The sequence below is a fragment of the Dendrobates tinctorius genome, unplaced genomic scaffold, assembly GCF_039654945.1.
Source record: "Dendrobates tinctorius isolate UK_male_01 unplaced genomic scaffold, ASM3965494v1 ptg000158l, whole genome shotgun sequence".
Lineage (NCBI taxonomy): Eukaryota > Metazoa > Chordata > Amphibia > Anura > Dendrobatidae > Dendrobates > Dendrobates tinctorius.
The window spans coordinates 8,349,429-8,364,919 of NW_027361825.1; the positions used below are offsets into that span (position 1 = coordinate 8,349,429).

Here is a 15,491-nt window from a genome sequence, read left to right on the forward strand (position 1 = left end):
GAGATGGATACTCCATTGTACTATGCAAACAAAACATGACATATCTTCTATAACATTTACTCACTAGTTGTTGATGATGTTGTGGTTGTCGCCGCTTCACACAAAAAGAATTTAGATATCATTAGATACATTTCTTACCAATTATATTCAATAATACGTGTCATTACCATAAATTAGTTGAACTATTAACAAGAGTGTTAAAATAGTAGATGAAGCACATGGTTAAGAATAGCAAGCCACCACGTATCGGTGTAATCAGCTGTACTGTATAGTAATTAGTGTTTAATTTCGCTGCAGCGCCACCACAGGAATAACAAACCATTACACTGAGTGTGTTGAAATCAATGACACATGTACATTTCATGTAATAGTATTAACAAGTGGGATCTTCAAGAGTAAGAACAGGAAACTTGCTCTGGGCACTCCAATCATAAATCACCCCCTTTTTCATAGAGGACCCCTTTGTGAGCAATCATTCATTATTTGTGACCAATGAAATGCACTTCTCAGTCATGCAATATGGTAGACAGCAGGATATTGAAATGGCACCCTTACCAACTTGGCTATTGTACAGCTGCACAGGTTGCACATATTGTACAGTATGTCCAGCCCCGATTAAGGGTCTTGAAGGAGGGACTAACATCTAATAGCACTGAATACTTTAATAGGGTTTTAGAAAAAAGTTTTCTGCATACCTTCATATAAATGGTATATGGTTATGGGTAATTGTATGATAACCAGTGGAAACTAACAGCCTCGTCTTCACACTAATCTTTTTCACTGCTGTGCTGTCACACATAATCTGCTATTTTTGTTTGTGTTTTATGACTTTCTCTCCTTATCTCAGTGGCCAAACTGTGAGCTGTGACATCCTCTCCCTATCCAGAGTCTTCACAAGGTGGCTGCTGCATTTCCTGCTTCTACTTTTATATAGGCTACCTTATTCTATCCTGATTGTCTGTACTACATTAAGTGACCTAATCGCTGTAAAGCATTACTGGAAAGCTAGTCCAGCTTCTTCCAATGTCATGTGAGCCTTCATATGATAATATAGAATCTGATTGTATACTGTAAAAACAAAGCAAAATGTGTTTCATAAGGAGTACTCACTGGTTGTTGGTTTTGTGGTTGTTTTTAATGTTGTCGCTTATATAATGAAAAAGAAAACAGAAATTAGACATAGTGTATATCACCTATTAGTCATACTCTTTGTGTAGTGAATGATTATCATCATAAATTAGTTGGGATCAGTGTTATGGTTTATTTAAAATATTGCCTTTTCTAGCTGGATGAACAGTGTCTATTTTCTTCACAAGATGGCTGCTGCATTTCCTGCTTTTGCTTTTATATAGGCTACCTTATTCTGTCCTGATTGTCTGTACTTTATTAAGTAACCTAATTGCTGTAAATCATTATGGGAAAGCCGTCCGGCTTCACTCATTATCATGCGAGCCTACATATGAGAATATAGAATCTGATTGTATACTGTGCAAACAAAGCAAAACGTGTTTCATAAGGAGTACTCACTGGTTGTCGTTGGTTTTGTGGTTGTTTTTAATGTTGTCGCTTATAAAATAAAAAAGAAAACAGAAATTAAACAGTGTATATCACCTATTAGTCATACTCTGTGTGTAGTGACTGATCGTTATCATAATTTAGTTGGGATTAATGTTATGGATTATCTAAAATATTGCCTTTTCTGGCTGGATGAACCGTATCTATTTTTTGAGGGTGTTGTCCTCAACTCTATGTAATACCCAATTCCTGGGGGGATTTACTAATCCACATGGTGCTGTATGTATCGTTCATTTGGCCACACGATCTGCCCTTTTACTACATAAATTTTACTTACGAGGACACTTGCATCTCCGTCCACACAGAATTGGCAATGGTAAAGGACATTCTTTAGGAGAGCACCAACAAAGACCTGCAGAAATGAAAGAAAAAAATGTATTAATATTTTATATAGTTGATTGTTATGAATGGGTCACCGAGAAGGATGGCCGGAACTGGCTAAGCCATCAGAAGACCAGAGAGGTTGGTAACTAAGCGGATTGCAGACCCCTGATCCTATCTGCACAACTAGCAGTAGCCGTGGAGCATTCCTACGATGCCCTAGATGCTTTGTCACAGCTGGAGGACTAACTAAGCCTAAAGACAGAAAGATGAAATCTAAACTGCCCCAGAGCAGATCCCCAAAGGAAAAGACAGCCCCCAAACATATATTGTCGGTGAGACAAGATGAGACACAAACACAGGCAGAGAACAGACAGCAAATGGTGGGGCCCAAGCTGTCCAGACAGGACAGGACAGAAAAGATACTGCCTGCAATCACGCACAAAGCCCTGAAAAAGTCCAACACTTCTGATATACAAAAAACCTGAGGTCACACGATCTCACCCCTGCTAGATCAGCACTCTGGTATAAACTGGCAGCAAAGCAAAAAGATCCTAACATAACAGGGGACTGAACAAGCTGCAACATATGAAGCAGATCCCAGCGCTGCCCCAGCAGGGAGCATGCTGAACCCTAGCAGCAAAACAGAAAGCAAAAAAAAGACAACCAGATTAGATGCAGAGGAATAGCAAAAGAATCACTTAGCTGAACCATGCAGATCAGGCAGGGGACAAAAGAGCTCCAAATGCACACTGAGGAAATAACCAGCAACCTACAAGAGCAGCCAGCTCAATTATTTGCTCCCAGCCAGTAATCCCAGGTTTCCAATTATTGTCATCAGGTGGGCAATTTCCAGCTCCACTACTCTCAGCAACCAGCAGAGGGAGCTTCGGCTCAGAACTCCGAGCAAGAGAATTCACAACAGTTAATATATAACTTATCATTCAATTAATATTGGGAATAAATGGTAATGACTAGTGTTGAGCATTCCGATACTGCAAATATCGGGTATCGGCTGATATTCGCTGTATCGGAATTCCGATACCGAGTACCGATATTTTTTCAATATCGGATATCGGAATCTGAAGTTCCCATAATGCAATGAGCCACTGTTGTGGCTCTGATTGGCTGCCGAAATGACGTCATCATGATGCGCGGTCTGTGCGCATCATGATGCGCCGTCAGTTCGGGCCTTCCGGGGGGTCTGTACCAGTCTGCCGGGTGTCTGTGCCGGCCTGCCGCTGTTGCATGTTGCATGTAGTATATACAGTGGGGAAAAAAAGTATTTAGTCAGTCAGCAATAGTGCAAGTTCCACCACTTAAAAAGACGAGAGGCGTTTGTAATTTACAACATAGGTAGACCTCAACTATGGGAGACAAACTGAGAAAAAAAAATCCAGAAAATCACATTGTCTGTTTTTTTTCATTTTATTTTCATATTATGGTGGAAAATAAGTATTTGGTCAGAAACAAAATTTCATCTCATTACTTTGTGATATATCCTTTGTTGGCAATGACAGAGGTCAAACGTTTTCTGTAAGTCTTCACAAGGTTGCCACACACTGTTGTTGGTATGTTGGCCCATTCCTCCATGCAGATCTCCTCTAGAGCAGTGATGTTTTTGGCTTTTCGCTTGGCATCACGGACTTTCAACTCCCTCCAAAGGTTTTCTATAGGGTTGAGATCTGGAGACTGGCTAGGCCACTCCAGGACCTTGAAATGCTTCTTACGAAGCCACTCCTTCGTTGCCCTGGCGGTGTGCTTTGGATCATTGTCATGTTGAAAGACCCAGCCACGTTTCATCTTCAATGCCCTTGCTGATGGAAGGAGGTTTGCACTCAAAATCTCACGATACATGGCCCCATTCATTCTTTCATGTACCCGGATCAGTCGTCCTGGCCCCTTTGCAGAGAAACAGCCCCAAAGCATGATGTTTCCACCACCATGCTTTACAGTAGGTATGGTGTTTGATGGATGCAACTCAGTATTCTTTTTCCTCCAAACACGACAAGTTGTGTTTCTACCAAACAGTTCCAGTTTGGTTTCATCAGACCATAGGACATTCTCCCAAAACTCCTCTGGATCATCCAAATGCTCTCTAGCAAACTTCAGACGGGCCCGGACATGTACAGGCTTAAGCAGTGGGACACGTCTGGCACTGCAGGATCTGAGTCCATGGTGGCGTAGTGTGTTACTTATGGTAGGCCTTGTTACATTGGTCCCAGCTCTCTGCAGTTCATTCACTAGGTCCCCCCGCGTGGTTCTGGGATTTTTGCTCACCGTTCTTGTGATCATTCTGACCCCACGGGGTGGGATTTTGCATGGAGCACCAGATCGAGGGAGATTATCAGTGGTCTTGTATGTCTTCCATTTTCTAATTATTGCTCCCACAGTTGATTTCTTCACTCCAAGCTGGTTGGCTATTGCAGATTCAGTCTTCCCAGCCTGGTGCAGGGCTACAATTTTGTTTCTGGTGTCCTTTGACAGCTCTTTGGTCTTCACCATAGTGGAGTTTGGAGTCAGAGTGTTTGAGGGTGTGCACAGGTGTCTTTTTATACTGATAACAAGTTTAAACAGGTGCCATTACTACAGGTAATGAGTGGAGGAAAGAGGAGACTCTTAAAGAAGAAGTTACAGGTCTGTGAGAGCCAGAAATCTTGATTGCTTGTTTCTGACCAAATACTTATTTTCCACCATAATATGCAAATAAAATGAAAAAAAAACAGACAATGTGATTTTCTGGATTTTTTTTTCTCAGTTTGTCTCCCATAGTTGAGGTCTACCTATGATGTAAATTACAGACGCCTCTCATCTTTTTAAGTGGTGGAACTTGCACTATTGCTGACTGACTAAATACTTTTTTGCCCCACTGTATGTAGTATATATGTATGTTGCATGCATGTAGTATATATGTGGTATATATGTAGTATGCATGTTGCATGCATGTAGTATATATGTTGTATATATGTATGTTGCATGCATGTGGTATATATGTAGTATGCATGTAGTATATATGTAGTATGTATGTATGTTGCATGCATGTAGTATATATGTGGTATATATAGTATGCATGTTGCATGCATGTAGTATATATGTATGTTGCATGCATGTAGTATATATGTTGTATATATGTATGTTGCATGCATGTGGTATATATGTAGTATATATGTAGTATGTATGTATGTATGTTGCATGCATGTAGTATATATGTAGTATGCATGTTGCATGCATGTAGTATATATGTAGAATATATGTAGTATGTATGTTGCATGTAGTATATATGTAGTATATATGTATGTTGCATGCATGTAGTATATATGTGGTATATATGTAGTATGCATGTTGCATGCATGTAGTATATATGTTGTATATATGTATGTTGCATGCATGTAGTATATATGTTGTATATATGTATGTTGCATGCATGTGGTATATATGTGGTATATATGTAGTATGCATGTTGCATACATGTGGTTTATATGTAGTGTGTATGTATGTTGCATGCATGTAGTATATATGTGGTCTATATGTAGTATGCATGTTGCATGCATGTGGTATATATGTAGTATGTATGTTGCATGCATGTAGTATATATGTAGTATGCATGTTGCATGTAGCATATACTGTATGTAGTATATATGTATGTTGCATGCATGTAGTATTTATGTGGTATATATGTAGTATGCATGTTGCATGCATGTAGTATATATGTTGTATGTTGCATGCATGTAGTATATATGTGGTATATATGTAGTATGCATTTGGTATATATGTAGTATGTATGTATGTTGCATGCATGTAGTATATATGTAGTATGTATGTTGCATGCATGTAGTATATATGTTGTATGTATGTTGCATGCATGTAGTATATATGTTGTATGTATGTTGCATGCATGTAGTATATATGTAGTATGTATGTAGCATGTAACATGTATGTAGTATGTATGTTTCATGTAGTATGTATGTAGCATGTATGTAGTATGTATTTTTTTTTTTTTTACATTCAACTCATTAGCCGGATGATGGGACTACTACTGTCCCATCATTGGCTAATGTGTCAATCGCCGTCATGGTAGCAGGCATCGCCCGATGGGACTTGTAGTCCCATCGGACGATGCCTGCACAGACCCCCGCAGCCTGCACAGACCCCCGGACAGTCGGCACAGACCACCGGCAGACTGGCACAGCCCCCCGGCAGGCCGGTACAGACCCCCGGCAGTCCGCACAGACCCCCGGGCAGTCGGCATAGACCCCCGGAAGGTCCGTACACCCCCCCGAGAGGCTGTACAAGGACAGAAAAGGATTTTTCTTATTCCGATACTGGAAGTCCTATAGACTTGAATGGGACTTCCGGTATCGGAATCAGCGATACCCGATACTTTTTTCGTATCGGGCCGATACCATCCGATCCAATATTTTAGGGTATCGGATGGTATCGCTCAACACTAGTAATGACTGCAATGTTTACATATTTTCATATTTTTTATTGTACTAAAATGCCTATTTTTGAGCCCAAAGGTAATTTTTTTCACAATCAGGGTTTCATTATGCACTATTTTTCTTTACGAGCTTTTTGTTTCCTTGCACAGAATGAGTTGAGTGAGAATTAGGGTACCGTTACACTACGCGACGCACCAGCGATCCCGACAACGATACGACCTGGTAAGGATCACTGGTACGTTACTAAATGGTCACTAATAAGCTGTCAAACAGACAGATCTACTCAGGGAAGCAGCAACGATCCAGCGATCCGTATAACGACCTCGGCGGTTGTTGGTACCTTGTCAGCTGCTATTCTGAAAACTCCCGCCTGCGTCCCTGAGTTCTTAGTTGCCAACGAGGTCGCTCATCGGCGTCAAACACAGCAATGCATGCTGGCCAGCGGGACACCAGCGATCAAAAAATGGCCCAGGACATTCGAGCATGATCAGCGATATCGTAGCGGGGGCCTGGTCGCCGCTATGTGTCACATGTAGCAAGATGGCTGGCGAGGTCGCTGTTGCGTCACAAAATCGGTGACGTTTCAGCGATCTCGCTAACGATCTTGCTATGTGAGACGGGGCCTTAAGTCTGTGAGCTCATTCCCATAGGGAGTTGGTAACTCTTATCTGTCTTTTCAGCTCCTATCAGCTGATTTATGATGAAATTAAAACTAAATTGAACCTTGATGTGGTCTGTGTAGTCATAAGTCATCACAGGGGACTTCAGAAAAAAGACAGATAAATGAGGTAAGCTGCATTTACAGTGAAAGATCAGCATGGTTCTCTGTTGTGCATGGTCTAGTGTAAACTGTGCTGGAGTTTTGACAGCAACATGATGTAGGGGCAGAAACCTTCATTCCAGAATATGTCATTTACTGGGCTATGTGAAGTAATTTCAAAACAATCAGTTTCTCAATTAGATTACCAGTTGTCACATGCCATGTAGTCCTACTGTTTTGTATAACCTTATCTCCACCACTGTTTAACCATTTTCGACCTATGCACAGTATACACTGAAATCTGACAATTAGTGGTGTGGGTGAAGTTATACAGGGCTCAGTATTCAGTGAACTTGTAGATAAGAAGTAGAGAAAACAGTGATTTTATAAAAGAAAATTACTGGGCTGCTTGCTATAGTTTTGTTACAATCACTGTTTTATCAGCAGGATATTATCACTAGAGGACTAATAAACCTGCTGTCAGGAAGGTAAGCACATTTATAAGCTCTGATAATCACACCCTCACCACTGATTGGCAGACTTCTGCCTGTGCACAGTATACATAGAAATCTGTCAATCAGTGTTGTGGGCGGGGTTATACAGACAACTGCTAGATTTGCACTAGAGAAAACAGTGATTTTATCAAAGTGACACCAAGTCACCCATTAAGTGAGACATCACTGGAATCAGTCGATCTTCCCCAGCATTATGCTGTTTTCAGATGTACTAGCAAAAATATGGTGACAGATTCCCTTTAGCACCTTCATGAGTTTTGACGTACACATACGTCATAGTTGGATAGGGGTTTCTGGCCTTTGACATATGGGTATGTCATGGCGATTGTGCCGGGCACAAGAGCTGTGCCTGAGCAATGACTTCCAGGAGCTCAGCATATGATACAACCGAGACCCAGCTGTCGCTGCCAGGAGTGGTGTTCACACTGTCCTAGGCCATTTAACCACTTAAAGGTCAATATCGATATCGCAGCACTTAGAAGACTGGGAGAGGGAGGGGGTTCTCTCTTCCGATCAGCGCTCCTGCGAGGGCCAGATCCTTGCCATGATGACCTTCAGGTCAGCCAACCAATGCATTATACAGTATAAGCAGTCTGAGTAATAAAAGTTAAAGCGACATAGAGAGACTAAGTAAAATTTTTTTTACAAAAGTAATGTTTTAAAAAAGTCACAACATAAAACATAAAGAACAACATAAAGAACATAAAAAATGAAAAAATATTATACCAATAAATACACATAAGGTATTTATGTAAAAAAAACCCTCTAAAAACAAAGAAGTAAACATATTCATTATTGTTGCGTCAAGAATGGCCTGACCTATAAAATAGTCACACTAGTTAACCTCTTCAGTGAACACTGTAATAAAATGAAATAAAAACTTGACAAAAACTGTGCTTTTTCATCATACCGCCGAATAAAAAATGGAATAAAACGATTTTAAAAAGTGGAATAGAAATAAGAATTGTATTACTGAAAATATCATTTTGTCCCGCAAAAAAAAAATTGGCATGCAGCTCTGTTGTCAGTGGACAAGTAAAAATTATTGCTCTCAGAATAGAGCATGCAAAAACAATTATATTTTCCTTAAAATAGTTTTCATTGTGTAAAAGCGGTAAAACATTATTAAAAGATAAAAATGTAGTATCACTGTAATCATACTGACCCAAAAAATAAAAACTGCTTTATCAATTTTAACAAAAATGAACAGCATAAATAAACAATTATTGCATTGTTGGAGTTTGTTAATTCTGCCTCCCAAAAATCAGAATAGAAAACGATCAAAAAATGTCATGTCCGAAAAAAATAGTACCAATAAAAATGTTAACTTGTCCTGCAAAAAGAAGACCTCACATGACTCTGTCGGCAGATATATGGGAAAATTTTAGCTCTGAATACGTGATTTTTTTTTTTTTGCAGCGAAACAAAAACTGATATAAATCTGGCATCACTGTAATTGCACGGACCTGAAGAATAAAATTGCCTAATCATTTATACCACACAAGAAATGGCGTAAAAAATAAATAAAACCAATTCTTTACCTGTTGTTGATTTTTTCATTCTGCCTCTCAAAGATCACAGTAATGTTCTGTGCACATTTATCCTGAGCTCTGCACTGAGCACTTACACCAGGATTTCTGTGTAAATCTCTTAAATACAGTCACATGTAAAAGTTTGGGCACCCCTATTAATGTTAACCTTTTTTCTTTATAACAATTTTAGTTTTTGCAACAGCTATTTCAGTTTCATATATCTAATAACTGATGGACTCAGTTATATTTCTGGATTCAAATGAGGTTTATTGTACTAACAGAAAATGGGCAATCTGCATTTTAATAAAATTTGACCAGTGCAAAAGTATGGGCACCTCAACATAAAAGTGACATTAATATTTCGTAGATCCTCCTTTTGCAAAAATATCAGCCTCTAGTCGCTTCCTGTAGCTATTAATGAGTTCCTAGATCCTGGATGAAGGTATTTGTGACCATTCCTGTTTACAAAACAATTCCAGTTCAGTTAAGTTTGATGGTCGTCGAGCACGGACAGCCCGCTTGAAATCATCACACAGATGTTCAATGATATTCAGGTCTGGGGACTGGGATGGCCATTCCAGAACATTGTAATTGTTCCTCTGCATGAATGCCTGAGTAGATTTGGAGCGGTGTTTTGGATCATTGTCTTGCTGAATTATCCATCCCCTGCGTAACTTCAGCTTCGTCATTGATTCTTGCACATTATTGTCAAGAATCTGCTGATACTGAGTTGAATCCATGCGACCCTCAACTTTAACAAGATTCCCGGTGCCGGCATTGGCCACACAGCCCCAAAGCATGATGGAACCTCCACCAAATTTTACTGTGGATAGCAAGTGTTTTTCTTGGAATGCTGTGTTTTTTAGCCTCCGTGCATAACGCCTTTTTGTATGACCAAACAACTCAATCTTTGTTTCATCAGTCCACAGGACCTTCTTCCAAAATGTAACTGGCTTGTCCAAATGTGCTTTTGCATACCTCAGGCGACTGTGTTTGTGGCGTGCTTGCAGAAACAGCTTCTTTCGCATCACTCTCCCATACAGCTTCTCCTTGTGCAAAGTGCGCTGTATTGTTGACCGATGCACAGTGACACCATCTGCAGCAAGATGATGCTGCAGGTCTTTGGAGGTGGTCTGTGGATTGTCCTTGACTGTTCTCACCATTCTTCTTCTCTGCCTTTCTGATATTTTTCTTGGCCTGCCACTTCTGGGCTTAACAAGAACTGTACCTGTGTTCTTCCATTTCCTTACTATGTTCCTCACAGTGGAAACTGACAGGTTAAATCTCTGAGACAACTTTTTGTATCCTTCCCCTGAAAAGATATGTTGAATAGTCTTTGTTTTCAGATCATTTGAGAGTTGTTTTGAGGAGCCCATGATGCCACTCTTCATAGGAGAATCAAATAGGAGAACTACTTGCAAGTGGCCACCTTAAATACCTTTTCTCATGATTTGATACACCTGGCTATGAAGTTCAAAGCTCAATGAGGTTACAAAACCAATTTAATGCTTCAGGAAGTCAGTAAAAAGTAGTTAGGAGTGTTCAAATCAAGAAAATGATAAGGGTGCCCATTAGAGTTGAGCGAAACGGGTCGAAAAAATTCAAAAGTCGCCGACTTTTGGCAAAGTCGGGTTTCATGAAACGAAACCCGACCCTAGGATGAGGTCGGCCATGAGGTCGGCGACTTACGCGCCAAAGTCGCGTTTCAAAAGTTTGTTTTGCGCTCTTTTTCAGCCAATCAGGATCCACGGACACTGTGGGCAACGTGATGACCTAGGCACGGGTCACCACCATCTTTCAGAAGGGCATGAAAGTGATTGGCTTGCTTTGGTGGGCGTCACAGGGGGTATAAAAGGGCGTGCACACCGACCGCCATCTTACTTCTGCCGATTTTAGTATAGGGAGAGGTTGCTGCTGATTCTGTAGGGAGAGCGTTAGGCAGGGAAGAAGACAAAAAACTGCTTCTGCTGCTAGCGATTTGGCCTGCACAACACACAAGTCACTGTGTGTGCAGTGCAAGGGGAGGCTATATAGTGGTGTATCAGTGGTGTTGGTTGTTGGGCTGCCTTTTAAGGCTTCCTGACACGCTGGCATTGCTGTTTACCCACTGCTCCGCAAACTGCTTTTTTAAAAGCAATCCAATCTCCCTTATCCTCTAGTCACTTTTGTCACAGCTGTGCCATCGAGCGTGTCACATAGCGCTCAGATATCAGTGGGCCTCACACAATCCACAAGTGTCCAGTGTCCAAAAGTGTGCGCAGAGATTCAAAATCTCCATTATCCTCTCGTCACTTTGGTCACAGGCAGCTGTGCCATCGAGCGTGTCACATAGCGCTCAGATATCAGTGGGCCTCACACAATCCACAAGTGTCCAGTGTCCAAAAGTGTGCGCAGAGATTCAAAATCTCCATTATCCTCTCGTCACTTTGGTCACAGGCAGCTGTGCCATCGAGCGTGTCACATAGCGCTCAGATATCAGTGGGCCTCACACAATCCACAAGTGTCCAGTGTCCAAAAGTGTGCGCAGAGATTCAAAATCTCCATTATCCTCTCGTCACTTTGGTCACAGGCAGCTGTGCCATCGAGCGTGTCACATAGCGCTCAGATATCAGTGGGCCTCACACAATCCACAAGTGTCCAGTGTCCAAAAGTGTGCGCAGAGATTCAAAATCTCCATTATCCTCTCGTCACTTTGGTCACAGGCAGCAGTGCCATCGAGCGTGTCACATAGCGCTCAGATATCAGTGGGCCTCACACAATCCACAAGTGTCCAGTGTCCAAAAGTGTGCGCAGAGATTCAAAATCTCCATTATCCTCTCGTCACTTTGGTCACAGGCAGCTGTGCCATCGAGTGTGTCACATAGCGCTCAGATATCAGTGGGCCTCACACAATCCACAAGTGTCCAGTGTCCAAAAGTGTGCGCAGAGATTCAAAATCTCCATTATCCTCTCGTCACTTTGGTCACAGGCAGCTGTGCCATCGAGCCTGTCACATAGCGCTCAGATATCAGTGGGCCTCACACAATCCACAAGTGTCCAGTGTCCAAAAGTGTGCGCAGAGATTCAAAATCTCCATTATCCTCTCGTCACTTTGGTCACAGGCAGCTGTGCCATCGAGCGTGTCACATAGCACTCAGATATCAGTGGGCCTCACACAATCCACAAGTGTCCAGTGTCCAAAAGTGTGCGCAGAGATTCAAAATCTCCATTATCCTCTCGTCACTTTGGTCACAGGCAGCTGTGCCATCGAGCGTGTCACATAGCGCTCAGATATCAGTGGGCCTCACACAATCCACAAGTGTCCAGTGTCCAAAAGTGTGCGCAGAGATTCAAAATCTCCATTATCCTCTCGTCACTTTGGTCACAGGCAGCTGTGCCATCGAGTGTGTCACATAGCGCTCAGATATCAGTGGGCCTCACACAATCCACAAGTGTCCAGTGGCCAAAAGTGTGCGCAGAGATTCAAAATCTCCATTATCCTCTCGTCACTTTGGTCACAGGCAGCTGTGCCATCGAGCCTGTCACATAGCACTCAGATATCAGTGGGCCTCACACAATCCACAAGTGTCCAGTGTCCAAAAGTGTGCGCAGAGATTCAAAATCTCCATTATCCTCTCGTCACTTTGGTCACAGGCAGCAGTGCCATCGAGCGTGTCACATAGCGCTCAGATATCAGTGGGCCTCACACAATCCACAAGTGTCCAGTGTCCAAAAGTGTGCGCAGAGATTCAAAATCTCCATTATCCTCTCGTCACTTTGGTCACAGGCAGCTGTGCCATCGAGCGTGTCACATAGCGCTCAGATATCAGTGGGCCTCACACAATCCACAAGTGTCCAGTGTCCAAAAGTGTGCGCAGAGATTCAAAATCTCCATTATCCTCTCGTCACTTTGGTCACAGGCAGCTGTGCCATCGAGGGTGTCACATAGCGCTCAGATATCAGTGGGCCTCACACAATCCACAAGTGTCCAGTGTCCAAAAGTGTGCGCAGAGATTCAAAATCTCCATTATCCTCTCGTCACTTTGGTCACAGGCAGCTGTGCCATCGAGCCTGTCACATAGCGCTCAGATATCAGTGGGCCTCACACAATCCACAAGTGTCCAGTGTCCAAAAGTGTGCGCAGAGATTCAAAATCTCCATTATCCTCTCGTCACTTTGGTCACAGGCAGCTGTGCCATCGAGCGTGTCACATAGCGCTCAGATATCAGTGGGCCTCACACAATCCACAAGTGTCCAGTGTCCAAAAGTGTGCGCAGAGATTCAAAATCTCCATTATCCTCTCGTCACTTTGGTCACAGGCAGCTGTGCTATCGAGCGTGTCACATAGCACTCAGATATGAGTGGGCCTCACACAATCCACAAGTGTCCAGTGTCCAAAAGTGTGCGCAGAGATTCAAAATCTCCATTATCCTCTCGGCACTTTGGTCACAGGCAGCTGTGCCATCGAGCGTGTCACATAGCGCTCAGATATCAGTGGGCCTCACACAATCCACAAGTGTCCAGTATCCAAAAGTGTGCGCAGAGATTCAAAATCTCCATTATCCTCTCGTCACTTTGGTCACAGGCAGCTGTGCCATCGAGCCTGTCACATAGCGCTCAGATATCAGTGGGCCTCACACAATCCACAAGTGTCCAGTGTCCAAAAGTGTGCGCAGAGATTCAAAAACTCCATTATCCTCTCGTCACTTTGGTCACAGGCAGCTGTGCCATCGAGCGTGTCACATAGCGCTCAGATATCAGTGGGCCTCACACAATCCACAAGTGTCCAGTGTCCAAAAGTGTGCGCAGAGATTCAAAATCTCCATTATCCTCTCGTCACTTTGGTCACAGGCAGCTGTGCCATCGAGCGTGTCACATAGCGCTCAGATATCAGCGGGCCTCACACAATCCACAAGTGTCCAGTGTCCAAAAGTGTGCGCAGAGATTCAAAATCTCCATTATCCTCTCGTCACTTTGGTCACAGGCAGCTGTGCCATCGAGCGTGTCACATAGCGCTCAGATATCAGTGGGCCTCACACAATCCACAAGTGTCCAGTGTCCAAAAGTGTGCGCAGAGATTCAAAATCTCCATTATCCTCTCGTCACTTTGGTCACAGGCAGCTGTGCCATCGAGCGTGTCACATAGCGCTCAGATATCAGAGGGCCTCACACAATCCACAAGTGTCCAGTGTCCAAAAGTGTGCGCAGAGATTCAAAATCTCCATTATCCTCTCGTCACTTTGGTCACAGGCAGCTGTGCCATCGAGTGTGTCACATAGCGCTCATATATCAGTGGGCCTCACACAATCCACAAGTGTCCAGTGTCCAAAAGTGTGCGCAGAGATTCAAAATCTCCATTATCCTCTCGTCACTTTGGTCACAGGCAGCTGTGCCATCGAGCGTGTCACATAGCGCTCAGATATCAGTGGGCCTCACACAATCCACAAGTGTCCAGTGTCCAAAAGTGTGCGCAGAGATTCAAAATCTCCATTATCCTCTCGTCACTTTGGTCACAGGCAGCTGTGCCATCGAGCGTGTCACATTGCGCTCAGATATCAGTGGGCCTCACACAATCCACAAGTGTCCAGTGTACAAAAGTGTGCGCAGAGATTCAAAATCTCCATTATCCTCTCATCACTTTGGTCACAGGCAGCTGTGCCATCGAGCGTGTCACATAGCGCTCAGATATCAGTGGGCCTCACACAATCCACAAGTGTCCAGTGTCCAAAAGTGTGCGCAGAGATTCAAAATCTCCATTATCCTCTCGTCACCTTGGTCACAGGCAGCTGTGCCATCGAGCGTGTCACATAGCGCTCAGATATCAGTGGGCCTCACACAATCCACAAGTGTCCAGTGTCCAAAAGTGTGCGCAGAGATTCAAAATCTCCATTATCCTCTCGTCACTTTGGTCACAGGCAGCTGTGCCATCGAGCGTGTCACATAGCGCTCAGATATCAGTGGGCCTCACACAATCCACAAGTGTCCAGTGTCCAAAAGTGTGCGCAGAGATTCAAAATCTCCATTATCCTCTCGTCACTTTGGTCACAGGCAGCTGTGCCATCGAGCCTGTCACATAGCGCTCAGATATCAGTGGGCCTCACACAATCCACAAGTGTCCAGTGTCCAAAAGTGTGCGCAGAGATTCAAAATCTCCATTATCCTCTCGTCACTTTGGTCACAGGCAGCTGTGCCATCGAGCGTGTCACATAGCGCTCAGATATCAGTGGGCCTCACACAATCCACAAGTGTCCAGTGTCCAAAAGTGTGCGCAGAGATTCAAAATCTCCATTATCCTCTCGTCACTTTGGTCACAGGCAGCTGTGCCATCGAGCGTGTCACAAAGCACTCAGATATCAGTGGGCCTCAC

The 15,491-nt window shown here is 43.1% G+C and overlaps 1 protein-coding gene across 6 annotated transcripts in view; it reads right to left on the reverse strand.

Moving 5' to 3' along the window:
• The window catches only part of LOC141051811 (uncharacterized), a 646,796-nt gene that overhangs the window by 536,862 nt on the left and 94,443 nt on the right, over positions 1–15,491 (reverse strand). For all 6 annotated transcript variants that reach the window (XM_073548842.1, XM_073548843.1, XM_073548841.1 and 3 more), the window contains exons 7-10: positions 1,853–1,927; positions 1,528–1,566; positions 1,111–1,146; positions 65–94 (exon numbers count right to left, since the gene is read on the reverse strand). In XM_073548842.1, coding sequence (XP_073404943.1) covers positions 65–94; positions 1,111–1,146; positions 1,528–1,566; positions 1,853–1,927 — 180 coding nt within the window. The remainder of the gene's footprint in view (positions 1–64; positions 95–1,110; positions 1,147–1,527; positions 1,567–1,852; positions 1,928–15,491) is intronic.